General features: G+C 44.2%; 1 protein-coding gene across 1 annotated transcript in view; it reads left to right on the top strand.

The window, feature by feature from the left end:
- The window catches only part of LOC115103990 (bromodomain-containing protein 4-like), a 43,080-nt gene that overhangs the window by 6,596 nt on the left and 15,024 nt on the right, over positions 1-21,460 (top strand). The window contains 8 exon segments of the mRNA XM_065006394.1: positions 4,091-4,526; positions 8,659-8,796; positions 9,122-9,257; positions 10,182-10,564; positions 11,040-11,441; positions 11,679-11,807; positions 12,326-12,604; positions 12,929-13,146. Coding sequence (XP_064862466.1) covers positions 4,091-4,526; positions 8,659-8,796; positions 9,122-9,257; positions 10,182-10,564; positions 11,040-11,441; positions 11,679-11,807; positions 12,326-12,604; positions 12,929-13,146 — 2,121 coding nt within the window.

Raw genomic sequence — 21,460 nt, 5'->3', positions numbered from 1 at the left:
ACCAGCAGCCAGATGATGCCAAATGTACCACACACACACACACAAACAACCTCCCACATCCTGAAACACTCCAGAGACCAGAGATTTCCAAGGAATGGGATAGTCTGTTTCTTACCAGGGACCCGCATAAACCATTACAGCAACACACACAAGCCCTGCCAAAACCCCAGTGATGGCTAACCACTAACCCACCTCTGATCTCTCTCACACACACACAGGGTTGGGGTCAATTTCAGTTCTAGTCCATTCAGAAAGTAAACCAGAATTGGAACTAGTATAGTTTCAGTATAGTCCTTGACTTGACAGGAATGTAAATGGGATTAACCCCAACCCTGACAGCCTTTTTATTTTTATTTTTTGAGTTTTATGAGGGGCTGGGGGGAGGACCGAAGGCCTGTGTCCCCCTTTTGTACTCAAGAGATTTTTGTGTTTTTGTACACCTTGTAACTGCCATTTCCTCCAATCCAGAGCAAAAATAAACCTTATATTTTTTTATTTTACACAAAGTGGAGCAACGCCTCTCTTGCATTCTTTGGGGAGAATCCTGAAACCTGTAAGGTCAGAGCTCAGAACAGGGATGGTTGATCTTCCTGCAATGCACCAACTCACAGAACACATCTAGTTTAGGTGCGGTAATTCAATGTGGGATCATGATGATGATGATGACGACGCAGGGTTTTTTTGTGGTTCGGTTTTGGGGCATGATGGTAGCGCTGGAATGATAAACCGAAAATTAGACACACATTGTCTTCCTCTTACTGACGCATTTAGCATACGTTTTGTAATTTTATGTGATTTTAGTTTCCCAACGTTCTTCTAGATTTTTCTAAAACCATTATTTGTTCAACAGTAAATGGCCTGGGCATTATGTTGAATCCTGCCATGAAAGTGTCTGCCTGTTCTTGTTTCGCTGTAGGCTGCTGTAAATAAGGTATTTCCGTTTTGTTTTTTTATACATTTAATAAAAAATGTATAACCTGTTTTTTCTTCATCATTATTGGGGATTGTGTGTAGACAGAGGATTTTAACATTTTAATCCATTTTAGTATAAGGCTGTAACGTAACAAAATGTGGAAAAAGAGAAGGGTTCGAAATATTTACTGACTGCACTAGGATAACTTTAGATTTCACTATCTCATACTGAATGGTTTTGAATTTTTCAAAATTTAAGCAGGGATGTTCTCCGTCTTCGGCCATGCAGGGCTCTCGCAAAAGTGATGTCCTCGTTGTGAAATGATCATCTTTACTCTATCTAATAATGGCCATATAGACTGACTGTTTAAAGCAAAACTACCTAAACTATTACTGACAGTGAACCTGAACGATCAAAATCAAATGTTATTTGTCACATGCGCCGAATACAACCTTACAGTGAAATGCTTACTTTACAAGCCCTTAACCAACAATGCAGTTAAGAAAAATACCTAAAAAAATATATAACAAATAATTGAAGAGCAGCAGTAAAATAACAAAGCGAGGCTATATACAGGGCGTACCGGTACAGAGTCAATGTGTGGGGGCACCGGTTAATTGAGTTAAAGTGACTGCAAATTAAATATATTGTAAGCCCCCTTAAGCAGGTAGGCTATTAGCCTGATGAGATTTCTCTGGTAGTTTACTTTTTTATTAAGGTGAAACCATTTTCAACAGAGTATAGATAACAGTAGCCTACCTAGCAAATTACATATGTTGGATCAATGGCTGTTAACGCACTTACATGCAGTTCGAAACTGAAGGAGAGTACTCATCAATTGTTACAAGAGATTTGATTTTGAGGAGGTAGAAAATGTAATACAACGTGAACCGGCCATTTGTATCTTAAACATTTTGAATCGGGGACCGATATATATTGGTGAATCGTTACATCCCATGCCTTTCGGAGTTTAGCAGCTGTAGCAGAGTCACCCACAGAGTCACCCACAGAGTCACCCACAGAGTCACCCACAGAGTCACCCACAGAGTCACCCACAGAGTCACCCACAGAGTCACCCACAGAGTTGCAAAGGGGAAGGTATATTACTGGAAACATTCAAAGTTTACCAGTAAACTACTGTTCATTTTGTTAACTTTCAAGGAATATATGCAATTTTGTCAGATTACATTTATTGTTTTTTTTGGGGTACTCCAGGTAATCACAGCTGTCTGTAATTATCTCTGTCCCTCTGTGGCTTTATCACGTCTTTAAAATATATATATATTATTTATTTTTTGCAAAAATCTAATTAAAAAAAAAAAAGAAGCTGTATAACGTAATCCTAAATATATAAACCATTAATTTATTGAATAACATTGCGGATTTCAGTGTTCTTTTTTCGCACACCTTTTATTTATTTTATTTTGTCTTTGTTGTACATGTTTTAGGACCAAACTGATGGCAGTTGTGAAAAAAAGACAGTTGGAAGAGCTATTTTCTCTTGAACCTGACAGTCTATCCACTAGAAGCTCATGGACAATATGGGCACAGATAGAAAAATATATACAATATATGAAAATGTTATTCAAGTATAAATGACCAAAGTTGCCATAGATTACCTGTTACTTACCACAATGACTGAAGATTCCGGTAACTGGTAATTTAGAGGGAGCTTTGCAACCCTATACAGTGGGGCAAAAAAGTATTTAGGCAGCCACCAATTGTGCAAGTTCTCCCACTTAAAAAGATGAGAGGCCTGTAATTTTCATCATAGGTAGACAACTATGACAGACAAAATGAGGGGGGGAATACAGAAAATCACATTGTAGGATTTTTAATGAATTTATTTGCAAATTATGGTGGAAAATAAGCATTTGGTCACCTACAAACACGCAAGATTTCTGGCTCTCACAGACCTGTAACTTCTTCAAGAGGCTCCTCTGTCCTCCACTCGTTACCTGTATTAATGGCACCTGTTTGAACTTGTTATCAGTATAAAAGACACCTGTCCACAACCTCAAACAGTCACACTCCAAACTCTACTATGGCCAAGACCAAAGAGCTGTCAAAGGACACCAGAAACAGAATTGTAGACCTGCACCAGGCTGGGAAGACTGAATCTGCAATAGGTAAGCAGCTTGGTTTGAAGAAATCAACTGTGGGAGCAATTATTAGGAAATGGAAGACATACAAGACCACTGATAATCTCCCCCGATCTGGGGCTCCACGCAAGATCTCACCCCGCGGGGTCAAAATGATCACAAGAACGGTGAGCAAAAATCACAGAACCACACGGGGGGGATCTAGTGAATGACCTGCAGAGAGCTGGGACCAAAGTAAAAAAGCCTAACATCAGTAACACACTATGCCGCCAGGGACTCAAATCCTGCAGTGCCAGACGTGTCCCCCTGCTTAAGCCAGTACATGTCCAGGCCCGTCTGAAGTTTGCTAAAGAGCATTTGGATGATCCAGAAGAAGATTGGGAGAATGTCATATGGTCAGATGAAACCAAAATATAACTTTTTGGTAAAAACTCAACTCGTCGTGTTTGGAGGACAAAGAATGCTGAGTTGCATCCAAAGAACACCATACCTACTGTGAAGCATGGGGGTGGAAACATCATGCTTTGGGGCTGTTTTTCTGCAAAGGGACCAGGACGACTGATTTGTGTAAAGGAAAGAATGAATGGGGCCATGTATCGTGAGATTTTGAGTGAAAACCTCCTTCCATCAGCAAGGGCATTGAAGATGAAACGTGCCTGGGTCTTTCAGCATGACAATGATCCCAAACACACCGCCCGGGCAACGAAGGAGTGGCTTCGTAAGAAGCATTTCAAGGTCCTGGAGTGGCCTAGCCAGTCTCCAGATCTCAACCCCATAGAAAATCTTTGGAGGGAGTGTTGAGAAACTTTTGTTATTGACCAAATACTTATTTTCCACCATAATTTGCAAATAAATTCATTAAAAATCCTACAATGTGATTTTCTGGAAAAATTTTATCATTTTGTCTGTCATAGTTGAAGTGTACCTATGATGAGAATTACAGGCCTCTCATCTTTTTAAGTGGGAGAACTTGCACAATTGGTGGCTGACTAAATACTTTTTTGCCCCAATGTATGTCTGACAGAGATGCTAATGACTGTCTCTGTCTGTCTGTCCCACCCTCTTCTCCTCCTAGAGAGCCTAGTGAGGAGTGCAATGGAATCATCGGTGCTCTCTCAGTGGAGTCGTCCGCGCCGCCGTCGAGACTAAACAACTGGTGTCCCGCGGCCTCCGCCGCCCCTACCCCAACCCTTACCCCTGCTCCAGCCCCTGTGCCCGAGCCCCCAGTCACCTCTGCAAGAATGGGGGACGGCCTGGATGCAACCACAGTGCAGATGTCTTCGTCGGGCAGCGGTAGTAGCAGCCAGGGGGGGCAGCCCCAGCCATCCACCTACGTTCCAACCGTGCCAGAGTTTAACCCGCCGCCCCCGGAGTACGTCAACTCATCGCAGCCCAAGCGGCAGACCAACCAGTTGCAGTACCTGCTGAAGGTGGTGCTGAAGACCCTGTGGAAGCACCACTTCTCCTGGCCCTTCCAGGCACCTGTCGACGCCGTCAAACTCAACCTACCGGTGAGTGTTGTGTTTCTGCCTGGCTGGCTGTGGTGTCTCGCTATATGGACTAGAAAAGGAGAAACGTACGACCTGAAAATAGTCTTATTTAATTTAAAACATCAGCACAATTTTTTGGGGGTGGCAGTTTCAGACTAAATAAATGTATGCAGTGGAATTAATTTCAGGATGAATCATCAGGCAAATTAATTGCATTTCTATTTATCAAATCAGTTGTAGACCAACCGTGAAATGCTTTCTTAACGTCTCTGGGACCGTTCGGGACGTGAGCGTCCCACCTCTCAACAGCCAGTGAAACTGCAGGGCGCCAAATTCAAAACAACAGAAATCCCATACTTACAATTAGTAAAAAGTATTTCACACAATTTTATAGATACATTCTCGTTAATCCAACCACCGTGTCCGATTTCAAAAACGCTTTTCGGCGAATGCACAACATATTGTTAGGTCAGCAACTAGTCACAGAAAGCATTCAGCCATTTTCCAACCAAAGAGAGGAGTCACAAAAAGCAGAAATAGAGAGAAGATTTATCACTAACCTTTGGCCATCTTCATCAGATGACACTCATAGGACTTCATGTTACACAATGCATGTATGTTTTGTTCAGTAAAGTTCATATTTATATACAAAAATCGGAGTTTACATTGGCGTGTTACGTTCAGTAGTTCCAAAACATCCGGTGATTTTGCAGAGAGCCACATCAATTTTACAGAAATACTCATAATAAACATTGATAAAAGATACAAGTGTTATGCATGAAATTTTAGATCCACTTCTCCTTAACTACCCCTCCCGGATCCAGGAGAATTGGCACTAATTAGCATAACGCAACAGACAAAAAATATTACTAGAAAATATTCATATTCATGAAATCCCAAGTGAAATATAGTGAAACACAGCTTAGCCTTTTGTTAATCACCCTGTCATCTCAGATTTTGAAATTATGCTTTACAGCCAAAGCAAGACAAGCATTTGTGTACGTTTATCAATAGCCTAGCATAGCATTATGTCCAGCAAGTAGTAGGCAACTTGGTCACGAAAATCAGAAAAGCAATCAATTTAAATCGTTTACCTTTGATGAGCTTCGGATGTTTTCACTCACGAGACTCCCAGTTAGACAGCAAATGTTCACTTTGTCCCATAAAGATTATTTTTATAGCCGAAATACCTCCGTTTGTACTTCACGTTTGGTTGAGAAATCCACCAGAAACTGCGGTCACGAGAACGCCGAAAAATATTCCAAATTAGATCCATAATATCAACAGAAAAATGATAAATGTTTCTTTATAATCAATCCTTAAGTTGTTTTTCAAATATATATCAACCGGGAAAGGTGGCTTCTTAGTAGGAAAGCGAGAAACAGTGGCCGCATTTGTCTATTACGCACAAATCACTCAGTGCCACCAACTGACCACTGACGCAATGTTTTCGTTCAGGCTCATTTTTCAAAATAAAAGCCTGAAACTATGTATTGTGACACTAGACACATTAGGGAAGCCATAGAAAAAGGAATCTGGTTGATATCCCATTCACTGCTCAATAGGGACGCATAGGAACGCAGAGCTTTCTAAATAAGAGTCACTTCCTGATTGAAATTTTCTCAGGCTTTCGCCTGCAATATCAGTTCTGTTATACTCACAGACAATATTTTTATCGTTTTGGAAACTTTAGAGTGTTTTCTATCCTAAGCGGTCAATTATATGCATATTCTAGCATCTTGTCCTGACAAAATAGCCCGTTTACTTTGGGAACGTTATTTTTTCCAAAAATGAAAATAGTGCCCCCTAGTTTCAAGTTAATGCAACCGCTGTGTCAGATTTAAAAAATAAACAAAAAACAACTGAAAAAGCACACCATGCTATAATCTGAGTAGAGCGCTCAGAGCCCATACATATGTCTGCCATGTTGTGGAGTCAACATTAGTCAGAATAGCATTATAGCATACCTTTGATAATCTTCATCAGAATGCACTCCCAGGAATCCCAGTTCCACAATAAATGTTTGTTTTGTTCGATAATGTCCATTTATGTCAAAATAGCTCCTTTTGTTAGCGCGTTCAGTCCAGTAATCCACATTTATAAAGCGCGTTCACTAGTTTCAGACGAAAAGTCAAAAAAGCTTTGTTACAGTTAGTAGAAACACATCAAACGATGTATAGAATCAATCTTTAGGATGTTTTTAACATAAATCTTCAATAATGTTCCAACTGGACAATTCCTTTGTCTTCAGAAATGAAGTGGAACGTAGCTACCTTTCACGTGAGCGCCGCGAGACTGAGCCTGTGGCACTCTGCCAGACCACTCACTCAAAGAGCTCTTACGAGCCCCTCCTTTAGAGTAGAAGCATCAAACAAGTTTCTAAACACTGTTGACATCTAGTGGAAGCAATAGGAAGTGCAAAATGACCAATATCCCACTGTGTATTCGATAGGGGCTGAGTTCAAAAACTACAAACCTCAGATTTCCCACTTCCTGGCGGGATTTTTTCTCAGGTTTTTGCCTGCCATATGAGTTCTGTTATACTCACAGACATCATTCAAACAGTTTTAGAGACTTCAGTGTTTTCAATCCAAATCTACTAATTATATGCATATTCTAGCTTTTATGGCTGAGTAGCAGGCAGCTTAATTTGGGCACGCTTTTCATCCAAAATTCCCAATACTGCCCCCTACCCCAAAGAAGTTAGTGGTCCTTTTCCAACTATTTTTATGTTACGGGGCCTTTATGTTACGGGGCCTAACATGGCTATATACAGGGAGTACCAGTACCAAGTTGATGTACAAGGTAATTAAGGTTGCGATGTACATATACATTCATTGATCAGTTTATTAGGGACACCATCTAGTACCGACTCGGACCCCTGTTTACCTCCAGAACAGCCTGAATTATTCAATCGTTGCTCAATTGGTATCGAGGGGCCTAACGTGTGCCAGCAAAATATTACACCACCGCCACCAGCCTGTACCGTTGACATCATGCTGCATTGGGGCAATGGATTCATGCTGCTTACATTAAATTCTGACTCTGCAATCAGCATGACGCAACAGGAACCGGGATTCGTCAGACCAGACAATGTTTTTCCACTTCGGTTGTTCAGTGTTGGTGATTGCGTGCCCATTGGAGCCGCTACTTCCTGTATTTAGCTGATAGGAGTGGAACACTGTGTGGTTGTCTGCTGCAACAGCCCATCTGATGAATTGTGCGTTCCGAGATGCTGTTCTGCCCGCCACTGTTGTGCTGTGCTGTTAATTACCTGTTTGTGTCCCGCCTGTTAGCTTGCACGATTCTTGCCATTGTCTTATGACCTCTCGTCAACGAGCTGTTTTTGCACCTAGGACTGCCGCTGACTGGATTATTATTATTTTTATTTTTTGTCGCAGTATTCTCTGTGAACCCTAGACACTGGCGCGCTTGAAAAGCCCAGGAGGCCGGCCGTTTCTGAGGTTTCTGGAACTGGCGCGCCTGGCACCGATGATCATGCCATGCTCCAAGTTGCTTAGGTCACTCGTTTTGACCATTCTAACATTAAATCAAACAGTTTCTGGATGCATGTCTGCGTGATATATGTAGCAAGCCACGGCCACGTGACTCACTGTCTGCAGGAGCGAACCAATTTTATGAATGGGGTATTCCTAATAAACAGGCCAGAGTGTAGGTAGGAGTGAAGTGACTGTGCAACGGGATAGATAATAGACAGTAGCGTGTGTGTGTGTGGCATCAGTATGCATGTGTGCGCATGCTGTTTGTGTTATGTCTGTGGGTAGAGTCCAGTGTATGTCCATAGTCGGTGCATGACGGTGCAAAAAAGGGTAAATGCAGGTAGTCTGAGTAGCCATTTGATTAGCTATTTAGCGGACTTGTTTAGTTGTGTTATGGCTTGGGGTAGAAGCTGTTAAGGGTCCTGTTGGTTCCAGACTTTGTGCACTGGTACCTCTTTCTTTGCGGTAGCAGAGAGAACAGTCTATACTATTTCCAGTGAGTGCTAGTATTGAGTTGATTATTGATTCTACTAGTGTTTCTATGTGTGGCTGTGCCACCCAAGCACCCAACATGCACACTTGGCAGATTCCTCTGTCTGACTGTCTTGTTTTAATTGAATTGTACTTAAAAAATAAAATAAAATGTTTTTCAGGACTACTACAAGATTATTAAAGTTCCTATGGATATGGGAACAATCAAGAAGCGACTTGAGAACAGCTACTACTGGAACGCCCAAGAATGTATTCAAGATTTCAACACCATGTTCACCAACTGCTACATTTACAACAAGGTAACGATACAGTAATGCACTGTATCTGTTGTCAATCACCACCATAGAAATATAATCTATAGAAAGGGCTTGGAACCACTAACCCTGACAATTTGAATGAGGTGGTTCATTTTATGACCACCACACCCCATATAGTTAGTATCAGAGACATATATTTAGTTTGGCTAACTTTTAGAATGGATGCTCTTTTTTAGGTAGTGCTAGATAAATGTATGTCTAGGTCCTAGGTAGTGCTAGATCTGTGTACGTCTAGGTCTTAGGTATGTCTAGGCTTTGGTTTCTGGTACTGTATTATCATGGAGTGTCTGTCTCCCCATGACTGAAGCCTGGAGATGACATAGTGTTAATGGCTGAGCAGCTGGAGAAGATGTTTCTCCAGAAGATTACTGAGATGCCCCAGGATGAGACGGAGATTGCTGTCATGACCGGCAAGGGACGAGGCCGGGGCCGACGGGAAGGAGGTAGGGTACTGCACACAAACACACAGGCACACACTGAAACGCATACACACTCCTGGCCTGGGGTTTCCAATACCCTACTGAACTGTGCTGGCCAGGTTATGCATCCACCATAGTTGCTGGAACTTTGCTCGAACTTTGCACAGTAGGTTTCAGGTTGTCTTTTGTCATATCTTGTGACTTTTTTGGGGGGGTTTCGAGTGAGTAACCTCCACTTTTTATACTAAATAATAGGAATAATTATCACTGTGTATCATCATAATGTATGTTTGTGTCAATTAATCTTTTAAGGGATGGGTTGCCAACTAAACAAATACCCACTGGATTGATGCAAATAATAATGATATCATTCTGCCAGGTCAGCATAGGCTACTTTGTAGTTAACGTTTAATTGAGAAGGTTTTTGTGGAAGCCTTTCCATCTACCAGAAGACTTTTCATTAGCATCATGCTAACGGCTGCACAAAGTGGTAGACTCGCACCGTACATACACAGACAGGGAATTCTCCTTGCCTCTTCAGAAAGTTGCAGGAAATGCATTCTGTTCATGTCTTATGGTAAACTTGGACTAATTGCTACGTTTTCAATACATTTAGTTGATTCTCTACAAAGTTCAATGCATTTTAGAATTTTGTTGAATTCCGTTTTGTTTTTAATGTCTGGATTCCGTGATTTCCGTCCACATTCTACGTATTGCGGATTTTATCGGGCCCTAGATCTTTCTCCAGGAGGGGATTGAATGTCTACTGTAACCAAGAAGCTTGATCTTGACATCTAGCCACTTATCTAGCAAGTTAGAAAACCAAATGCATAGCTGGAGCCCTGAGCTGGATATCATTTAATTAACATCTTAGATTTCTTGTAGTTCTACTTATTCAATTTTATTCACACATTGTTCTCTCTCTCTGTGTGTCTCACACCCTCCCAGGTCTGAACTTGAAGCCAGGCCCAACTATGGATTCTCCGTCCACCACCCCCCAGACACGGGGCTTCTCCAGCCACTCCCCAGGCCCCCAGACCAGAGGACCACCAGTGCAGCAACAGACCCAGGACCAGGGGCCACCATCTCTACCTCCTCAGCCCCTCATGCAGGCCCTGCCCTCCCGCGTGCCCACAACGCTACCTGTCCATGCCCATGCGCCACAGCTGGGGGCCCCCTACTCACTGGGCCCGTCGGACCTGCCTCTCCAGGCCCCTCCTAAGCTCCCGATTATGACCTCCGTGCCTCCTCCACCCACCCAGACCACTCTGCCCCCCACCTCCATCCAGAGCACTGCCCCAATACTGCAGAACCCCGTGCCCATGGCCAAAGTGAGTCTGATGGAGGGTTTGGCATGCACAGGGAGGTTGCGGGGTATATTGCTTGCAGAACTGGGTTGTGTTTATCATAGTGCAACATGGAAAATGAGAATGAATGAGAGTTTCGAGGTGGTCCCTCCCTGTTTGTCTTGGTTTTTTCTTCTTCATTTTGATGCATAATGAATGACCCTTCAAATAGTATTTGATTCAAATAGTATTTGCGTTCCTTCAAATACTTTGAGCATTTAATTGAACCTCTCTGGAGTGCCAAATGGACATGGTTTGCACTTTTAGGGCTACTCCATTGGTTCCATTGCACCAAGGAAGCTCAATCAATCGCAGTTCAGAATGCTTTTGACAAAAGTACACTGTGTATTACCTTGCATCTGATCTAAAACAATCACATTCTCCTCTCATACTCTGCCTCTTCTCCTTCCCCTTTCTGTCCCTCTCCCTGTGCCCCTAATTTTTCTATACCCCCTTCTAGCAGAGAAAGAGCCAGAAGAGGAAAGCTGACACGACCACCCCCACAGCCAACGACCAGCTAAGTGAGTCTTCTCCAGCCGAGTCCAAGTCGGGGAAGACGCTGCCGCGACGTGAAAGCGCCAGGCCCACCAAGCTAATCAAGAAGGAGGCTCCAGACTCCCAGCACCACCTGGGCCTTGGGATAGGTCTCGGTCTAGGGGGACCCGGAGGACCAGGGGTAGGGGCTCATAGCCCCAAGCAGCAGGAGCAGCTACGGTACTGCTCCAGCTTGGTCCGAGACATGTTACATAAGAAGCACGCGGCCTACGCCTGGCCCTTCTACAAGCCAGTAAACGTGGACATGCTGGGGCTGCACGACTACCACGACATCATCAAACACCCCATGGACCTCGCCACCGTCAAGGTGGGTTTGAATGGAACACAATTATGTGTGTGTCCCAAATTGCACCCTTTTCCCGATATATAGTACACTGCTTTTGACCAGGGCCCATAGTGCAGTACTTTCGACCAGAGCCCTATGTTGGATTAGGGTTTGCAGGAAAGCCTGAAGAAGTGTAGCTCTCTAAGGGATGTCCTTGTCCTCTAAAAGGATTCCAACATTGTGACGTGGTTTTGGTGACATGTTGTGATGTGTTTGTAGTTGAAGCTGGACAACAGGCAGTACAGAGACGCCCAGGAGTTTGCTGCCGACGTGCGGTTAATGTTCTCTAACTGCTACAAGTACAACCCACCCGACCACGAGGTGGTGGCTATGGCACGCAGACTACAGGTAATACACTTCTAACACGGTAAATAATACCCTCATAATTATATTTAATTACTTACATTTTCCAGAAGGAACTTAAGTTGTGGCAAGTCTGATGAGATAAAGATGTATAGTAAATATATAAATGGCAACATTCACGTGTGACAGATAAACATGTAAGGTAAATACGAGATAAATGTAAGTCACAAAAATCTATTTCATAACAAATGCCCACATGAGCTTAGGCCTTTTCATGTATCTGTTTGTAACTTTTTCATGTACCTGTTTGCCAAACTATTTGCTGTGTTTTACTGGTGCAGCAGATGTCTTTGAAATCTGGGTTGTTCAATAGGGAGAATACGTTTTGAAACCAAGTGAAATTCATAGGTTCCTGAACTTTTCCAAAATCAGAACGCCGATGTTTGCTTTTCCATTGCAACTAGTTTTGCTACGGTGTGCCCGATTGAACACCACCCAGTTCTGTTCTCTATCCAGAATCTGACACTGAGTATGTCCTCTCCCTCCCTCTCTCTCTCCAACAGGACGTGTTTGAGATGCGCTTCGCCAAGATGCCAGATGAGCCCGATGAGATGTTGGCTTCGGCTCCTACCCCCGTGCTGCTCCAGTCCTCCGCCCCCATCATCAAGGCCCAGCCGCCGCCCATCCTAAACCCTGCCTCTTCCATCCTAGGTCCTGCCTCCTCGGTCAAACACCCCGCTTCCTCCTCGGACAGCTCCAGTGATTCGTCTTCTGAGTCGGAATCCTCCACAAACGACTTGGAGGAGGAGAGAGCCCAGAGACTGGCCGAGCTACAAGAACAGGTGAGGAAAGACCGAAACAACAACATGGAATGCAAATAGGATTTGATATTTCCCCCTGATTGAGGGATTCCAGCCTCTCTGGTGACATCCCTATTCATCATATATTATTGAAATGAACCATAACCCCCTCCTAACTCTTTTGGCACTAATAATATCCATTTGTGATACATTTGATGGATAGATAAAGTTGTTTAAAATCTAATTGAATCCCTGAAGATGGATGAAGGGTGCTGTGTCTTTTCTGACCCCTGTAATATTTGGTGACGTCCAGTCAATGACTATCCATTGTTTTTTGACCATTGGTTTCCTGTCTGTCTGTTACAGCTCAAAGCTGTCCATGAGCAGCTGGCGGCCCTCTCGCAGCCACAGGCCAGCAAACCAAAGAGAAAAGAGAAGGAGAAGAAGAAAGACAAGCACAAAAGGAAAGGAGCGGTGGAGGAGATCCCGGAGCCGGCCATTCAGTTCCCCAAGAAGACCAAGAACAACAACAGCAGCAGCAGCAACAACAAGGAGCTCCTGCCCAAGAAGACCAAGAAACTCAGGTTGGAACAATAATAGCTTTTTCACACTACTGAGCCAAGCTGAGAAGAGGGGTATGCTACAAAGCAGGACCAAGGAGTTAGCCAGCTAACTTGCCTGAATATATTTTTTAAGAGGAGCTTGAAATGGGCAAATTGATTTCAAAAACGGCTGAAAAAAATATTTAAATGCAGCTATTTTAATTAAACAGAAAATCACGAGTTATTTCCGGTTGCTTATTAAAGTTAGCTGGCTAACTCAGTGATCCTGGTTTGTCATATACCCATCTGTACTGCACTGACCTGGTTCTCCATCAGTACAATACACAGCTATGGGAATTTCTGTCTTAGGTATGGCATTGGGGCGGCAGGTAGCCTAGTGGTTAGAACGTTGGACTAGTAACCGAGAGGTTGCAAGATCGATTCCCCAAGCTGACAAGGTAAATCTGTCGTTCTGCCCCTGAACGAGGCAGTTAACCCACTAGGCAGTCATTGACAATAAGAATTTATTAACCGACTTACCTAGTTAAATAAAGGTCAAATAAAAAATGTTTACAGAAGTCAGGACCTGTGACATTTTCAAGGGGACACATCATTTGCTGAGCGCATGGATTGTATTGGCACATTATAAACATTGCTGATCTCAAAGCACTGAAGCGGTTTTGTTGTTAATCCTCTAAACCATTTATAAGCTTCTGTCTCATTTCCACGGCAAGTGTGGTAACATGATTTGTATACTCCCTCTGCTCTTTCTGCATTTCACAGAGATGTTACGTTACAGTGGCTACATTACAATGCCCATATTCTAGCATACTATTTAGAATTCACTACTTCAAATCAAATTTTCTTTGTCACATATACATGGTTAGCAGATGTTAATGCGAGTGTAGCAAAATGCTTGTGCTTCTAGTTCCGACAATGCAGTAATAACCAACAAGTAATCTAACCTAACAATTCCACAACTACTACCTTATACACACAAGTGTAAAGGGATAAGGAATATGTACATAAAGATATATGAATGAGTGATGGTACAGAACGGCATAGGCAAGATGCAGTAGAAGGTATCGAGTACAGTATATACATATGAGATGAGTAATGTAGGGTATGTAAACATTATTAAGTGGCATTGTTTAAAGTGGTGAGTGATACAGTTTTTACATCAATTTCCATTATTGAAGTGAGCTGTTGGCAACAGCCACTCAATGTTAGTGGTGGCTGTTTAACAGTCTGATGGCCTTGAGATAGAAGCTGTTTTTCAGTCTCTCGGTCCCTGCTTTGATGCACCTGTACTGACCTCGCCTTTCCTAATGATAGCGGGGTGAACAGGCAGTGGCTCGGGTGGTTGATGTCCTTGATGATCTTTATGGCCTTCCTGTGACATCGGGTGGTGTAGGTGTCCTGGAGGGCAGGTAGTTTGCCCCCGGTGATGCGTTGTGCAGACCTCACTACCCTCTGGAGAGCCTTACGGTTGTGGGCGGAGCAGTTGCCGTACCAGGCGGTGAAGTTTGTGAGTGCTTTTGGTGACAGGCTGAATTTCTTCAGCCTCCTGAGGTTGAAGAGGCGCTGCTGCGCCTTCTTCACAACGCTGTCTGTGTGGGTGGACCAATTCAGTTTGTCCGTGATGTGTACGCCGAGGAACTTAACTTACTACCCTCTCCACTACTGTCCCGTCGATGTGGATAAGGGTGTGCTCCCTCTGTTTCCTGAAGTACACGATCATCTCCTTTGTTTTGTTGATATTGAGTGTGAGGTTATTTTCCTGACACCACACTCCGAGGGCCCTCACCACCTCCCTGTAGGCCGACTCGTCGTTGTTGGTAATCAAGCCTACCAATGTAGTGTTGTCCGCAGACTTGATGATAGAGTTCAGAGGTCGACCGATTACGATTTTTCAACGCCGATACCGATTTATTGGAGGACCAAAAAAGCCGATTACCGATTATAATCTGCCAATTTTTTTACATTTATTTTTATTTATTTGTAATAATGACTATTACAACAATACTGAATGAACACTTATTTTAACTTAATATAATACATCAATAAAATCAATTTAGCCTCAAGTAAATAATGAAACATGTTCAATTTGGTTTAAATAATGCAAAAACAAAGTGTTGGAGAAGAAAGTAAAAGTGCAATATGTGCTATGTAAGAAAGCTAACGTTTCAGATCCTTGCTCAGAACATGAGAACATATGAAAGCTGGTGGTTCCTTTTAACACGAGTCTTCAATATTCCCAGATAATAAGTTTTAGGTTGTAGTTATTATAGGAATTATAGGACTATATTTCCCTCTATACCATTTGTATTTCATATACCTTTGACTATTGGATGATCTTATATGCACTTCAGTATTTCCAAGATGGCGTAGCAGTAAGTCGTCCTGTCGTCCCGTCCCTGTATATATCGCTTCTTTTTCGTTTTTTTTACATATTTTTCTTCGCATACCTCTTTTAAAAACATTTTGCTAAACCTAAGCTTCCAAATACTCTCCTGCAACCCGCCTCACCCAATGTAGCTATTTTTCCTAAAGTATTTATATTTACTTCGGAACCGGAACCCCTCAACTGAAGCTAGCCAGCTAACTACCAGCTATGCTAGCGGTCTTCAGCTAACCGGTCATCAGCTAACCTTTAGCCCGGAAAGCTCTCGCCAGTTCGAACAACGCGACTCTAACCAGAGCACAACGGACCTATTTATTTTTCATCCCCGGATTCCCACCGCAAACGGAACATTTTTCAGCTGGATCTTCACAACTAGCTATCTAGCTAAACTGCAACCCCGGATGATTACCCCTGGCTAGCGTTTCCACCCACTTAGCCTGAAGCTAGTCCGGGCAGAGCACCTGTAGCATACTCCTGGGCTACAATACCCGGGCCCACGACCGGTCTGTCGATGTCACCGCATGAAGAGGAATAAACAGACTCACCCCATCGCGACGTCCCCCAAAGGCTAACTCTCTAGCCCTCGCTATCTCCCTGCTTGCTAATTCGGCCTGCTAACTGCTAACTTGTCTAGCTCCGGTCCGCTAACTGCTACCTTGTCTAGCCCGGGCCTACGAACTGTTAGCTTGTTAGCACAGGCCTGCTAACCGTCTGAATCACCGCGTCCCAAACACTCTCTGGACCCATTTACTTTCTATCTCTTTTTGATTTTTAATTTGTTTATACCTTCCGGAAACCTGCCTCACCCAATGTGATACGGAATCGCTATTATTTTTAATTTTTTAGAACACACTCAAGAACCTCCAGACGCTAACTAGCTACAAGCTATTTAGTCATTGTTCGTTTTTTTAACCTGGATAACACTCGCCAGTCCAGCTTCCCTGCCCCATCCACCGCTGCCCCCTGGACACTGATCTCTTGGCTACATAGCTGACGCACGCTGGACTGTCCATTAATCACGGTACTCCATTCTGCTTGTTTGTTTTATCTGTCGGCCCCGTTGCCTAGTCAACGCCATTTTACCTGCTGTTTGTTGTGCTAGCTGATTAGCCTCGCCTACTGTTTTAGCTAGCTTTCCCAATTCAACACCTGTGATTACTGTATGCCTCGCTGTATGTCTCTCTCAAATGTCAATATGCCTTGTATACTGTTGTTCAGGTTAGTTATCATTGTTTTAGTTCACAATGGAGCCCCTAGTTCCACTCTTCATACCCCTGTTACCTCCTTTGTCCCACCTCCCACACATGCGGTGACCTCACCCATTACAACCAGCATGTCCAGAGATACAACCTCTCTCATCATCACCCAGTGCCTGGGCTTACCTCCGCTGTACCCGCACCTCGCCATACCCCTGTCTGTGCATTATGCCCTGAATATATTCTACCATGCCCAGAAACCTGCTCCTCTTATTCTCTGCCCCCAACGCTCTAGGCGACCAGTTTTGATAGCCTTTAGCCGCACCCTCATACTACTCCTTCTCTGTTCTGCGGGTGATGTGGAGGTAAACCCAGGCCCTGCATGTCCCCAGGCACCCTCATTTGTTGACTTCTGTGATCGAAAAAGACTTGGTTTCATGCATGTCAACATCAGAAGCCTCCTCCATAAGTTTGTTTTACTCACTGCTTTAGCACACTCTGCTAACCCTGATGTCCTTGCTGTGTCTGAATCCTGGCTCAGGAAGGCCACCAAAAATTTGGAGATTTCCATACCCAACTATAACATCTTCCGTCAAGATAGAACTGCCAAAGGGGAGGAGTTGCAGTCTACTGCAGAGATAGCCTGCAAAGTAATGTCATACTTTCCAGGTCCATACCCAAACAGTTTGAACTACTAATTTTGAAAATTACTCTCTCCAGAAATTTACATTTACATTTACATTTAAGTCATTTAGCAGACGCTCTTATCCAGAGCGACTTACAAATTGGTGCATTCACCTTATGACATCCAGTGGAACAGTAGTGCATCTAAATCTTTTAAGGGGGGGGGGGTGAGAGGGATTACTTTATCCTATCCTAGGTATTCCTTAAAGAGGTGGGGTTTCAGGTGTAGAAATAAGTCTCTCACTGTTGCCGCCTGCTACCGACCACCCTCAGCTCCCAGCTGTGCCCTGGACACCATTTGTGAATTGATCGCCCCCCATCTAGCTTCAGAGTTTGTTCTGTTAGGTGACCTAAACTGGGATATGCTTAACACCCCGGCAGTCCTACAATCTAAGCTAGATGCCCTCAATCTCACTCAAAACATCAAGGAACCCACCAGGTACAACCCTAACTCTGTAAACAAGGGCACCCTCATAGACGTCATCCTGACCAACTGGCCCTCCAAATACACCTCCGCTGTCTTCAACCAGGATCTCAGCGATCACTGCCTCATTGCCTGTATCCGCCACGGAGCCACAGTCAAACCACCACCCCTCATCACTGTCAAACGCTCCCTAAAACACTTCTGTGAGCAGGCCTTTCTAATCGACCTGGCCCGGGTATCCTGGAAGGACATTGACCTCATCCCGTCAGTTGAGGATGCCTGGTCATTCTTTAAAAGTAACTTCCTCACCATTTTAGATAAGCATGCTCCGTTCAAAAAATGCAGAACCAAGAACAGATACATCCCTTGGTTCACTCCAGACCTGACTGCCCTCGACCAGCACAAAAACATCCTGTGGCGGACTGCAATAGCATCGAATAGTCCCTGTGATATGCAACTGTTCAGGGAAGTCAGGAACCAATACACGCAGTCAGTCAGGAAAGCTAAGGCCAGCTTCTTCAGGCAGAAGTTTGCATCCTGTAGCTCCAACTCCAAAAAGTTCTGGGACACTGTGAAGTCCATGGAGAACAAGAGCACCTCCTCCCAGCTGCCCACTGCACTGAGGCTAGGTAACACGGTCTCCACCGATAAATCCATGATTATCGAAAACTTCAATAAGCATTTCTCAACGGCTGGCCATGCCTTCCGCCTGGCTACTCCAACCTCGGCCAACAGCTCCGCCCCCCCCCCCGCAGCTCCTCGCCCAAGCCTCTCCAGGTTCTCCTTTACCCAAATCCTGATAGCAGATGTTCTGAAAGAGCTGCAAAACCTGGACCCGTACAAATCAGCTGGGCTTGACAATCTGGACCCTCTATTTCTGAAACTATCCGACGCCATTGTCGCAACCCCTATTACCAGCCTGTTCAACCTCTCTTTCATATCGTCTGAGATCCCCAAGGATTGGAAAGCTGCCGCAGTCATCCCCCTCTTCAAAGGGGGAGACACCCTGGACCCAAACTGTTATAGACCTATATCCATCCTGCCCTGCCTATCTAAGGTCTTCGAAAGCCAAGTCAACAAACAGGTCACTGACCATCTCGAATCCCACCGTACCTTCTCCGCTGTGCAATCTGGTTTCCGAGCCGGTCACGGGTGCACCTCAGCCACACTCAAGGTACTAAACGATATCATAACCGCCATCGATAAAAGACAGTACTGTGCAGCAGTCTTCATCGACCTTGCCAAGGCTTTCGACTCTGTCAATCACCATATTCTTATCGGCAGACTCAGTAGCCTCGGTTTTTCGGATGACTGCCTTGCCTGGTTCACCAACTACTTTGCAGACAGAGTTCAGTGTGTCAAATCGGAGGGCATGCTGTCCGGTCCTCTGGCAGTCTCTATGGGGGTGCCACAGGGTTCAATTCTCGGGCCGACTCTTTTCTCTGTATTTATCAATGATGTTGCTCTTGCGATTCCCTGATCCACCTCTACGCAGACGACACCATTCTATATACTTTCGGCCCGTCATTGGACACTGTGCTATCTAACCTCCAAACGAGCTTCAATGCCATACAGCACTCCTTCCGTGGCCTCCAACTGCTCTTAAACGCTAGTAAAACCAAATGCATGCTTTTCAACCGATCGCTGCCTGCACCCGCATGCCCGACTAGCATCACCACCCTGGATGGTTCCGACCTTGAATATGTGGACATCTATAAGTACCTAGGTGTCTGGCTAGACTGCAAACTCTCCTTCCAGACTCATATCAAACATCTCCAATCGAAAATCAAATCAAGAGTCGACTGCAACAAAGCCTCCTTCACTCACGCCGCCAAGCTTACCCTAGTAAAACTGACTATCCTACCGATCCTCGACTTCGGCGATGTCATCTACAAAATGGCTTCCAACACTCTACTCAGCAAACTGGATGCAGTCTATCACAGTGCCATCCGTTTTGTCACTAAAGCATCTTATACCACCCACCACTGCGACTTGTATGCTCTAGTCGGCTGGCCCTCGCTACATATTCGTCGCCAGACCCACTGGCTCCAGGTCATCTACAAGTCCATGCTAGGTAAAGCTCCGCCTTATCTCAGTTCACTGGTCACGATGGCAACACCCATCCGTAGCACGCGCTCCAGCAGGTGTATCTCACTGAGCATCCCTAAAGCCAACACCTCATTTGGCCGCCTTTCGTTCCAGTACTCTGCTGCCTGTGACTGGAACGAACTGCAAAAATCGCTGAAGTTGGAGACTTTTATCTCCCTCACCAACTTCAAACATCAGCTATCTGAGCAGCTAACCAATCGCTGCAGCTGTACATAGTCTATTGGTAAATAGCCCACCCATTTTCACCTACCTCATTCCCATACTGTTTTTATTCTGTTTTTATTTATTTACTTTTCTGCTCTTTTGCACACCAATATCTCTACCTGTACATGACCATCTGATCATTTATCACTCCAGTGTTAATCTGCAAAATTGTAATTATTCGCCTACCTCTTCATGCCTTTTGCACACATTGTATATAGACTGCCCCTTTTTTTTCTACTGTGTTATTGTCTTGTTAATTGTTTACTCCATGTGTAACTCTGTTGTCTGTTCACACTGCTATGCTTTATCTTGGCCAGGTCGCAGTTGCAAATGAGAACTTGTTCTCAACTAGCCTACCTGGTTAAATAAAGGTGATTTTTTTTTTTTACAAAAATAAATTGCCAGTGTAACAGTATAGCTTCTGTCCCTCTCCTTGCTCCTCTGTGGGGTCGAACCAGCAACACAACGACAACCGCCACCCTCGAAGCAGCGTTACCCACGCAGAGCAAGGGGAACAACTACTAGAAGGCTTAGAGCGAGTAATGTTTGAAACTCTATTAGCGCGCTAACTAGCTAGCCATTTCACTTCGGTTACACCAGCCTCATCTCGGGAGTTGATAGGCTTGAAGTCATAAACAGCGCAATGCTTGATGCACAATGAAGAGCTGCTGGCAAAACACACGGAAGTGCTGTTTGAATGAATGCTTCTGCCTACCACCACTCAGTCAGATACTTAGATACTTGTATGCTTGTATGCTCAGTCAGATTATATGCAACGCAGGACACGCTAGAAAATATCTAGTAATATCATCAACCATGTGTAGTTAACCAGTGATTATGATTTATTGTTTTTTACAAGATAAGTTTAATGCTAGCTAGCAACTTACCTTGGCTTACCTCATTTGCTTAACAGGCAGTCTCCTTGTGGAGTGCAACGAGAGAGAGGCAGGTCGTTATTGCGTTGGACTAGTTAAATGTAAGATTGCAAGATTGGATCCCCCGAGCTGACAAGGTGAAAATCTTGGCGTTCTGCCCCTGAACAAGGCAGTTAACCCACCGTTCCTAGGCCGTCATTGAAAATAAGAATGTGTTCTTAACTGACTTGCCTAGTTAAATAAAGATGTATAAAAAATATATAAAAAATCGGCCCTAATTAATCGGCCATTTCAATTAATCGGTCGACCTCTAATTGAGTTGGAGGTGTGCATGGCCACGCAGTCTTGGGTGAACAGGGAGTACAGAGGAGAGGGCTCAGAACGCACCCTTGTGGGGCCCTAGTGTTGAGGATCAGCGGGGTGAAGATGTTACCTACCCTCACCACCTGGGGGTGGCCCG

This window comes from Oncorhynchus nerka, linkage group LG21, assembly GCF_034236695.1.
Source record: "Oncorhynchus nerka isolate Pitt River linkage group LG21, Oner_Uvic_2.0, whole genome shotgun sequence".
Lineage (NCBI taxonomy): Eukaryota > Metazoa > Chordata > Actinopteri > Salmoniformes > Salmonidae > Oncorhynchus > Oncorhynchus nerka.
Note: the sequence above shows the minus strand (reverse complement) of the source record. Positions and strands in the feature narration are given on the sequence as shown.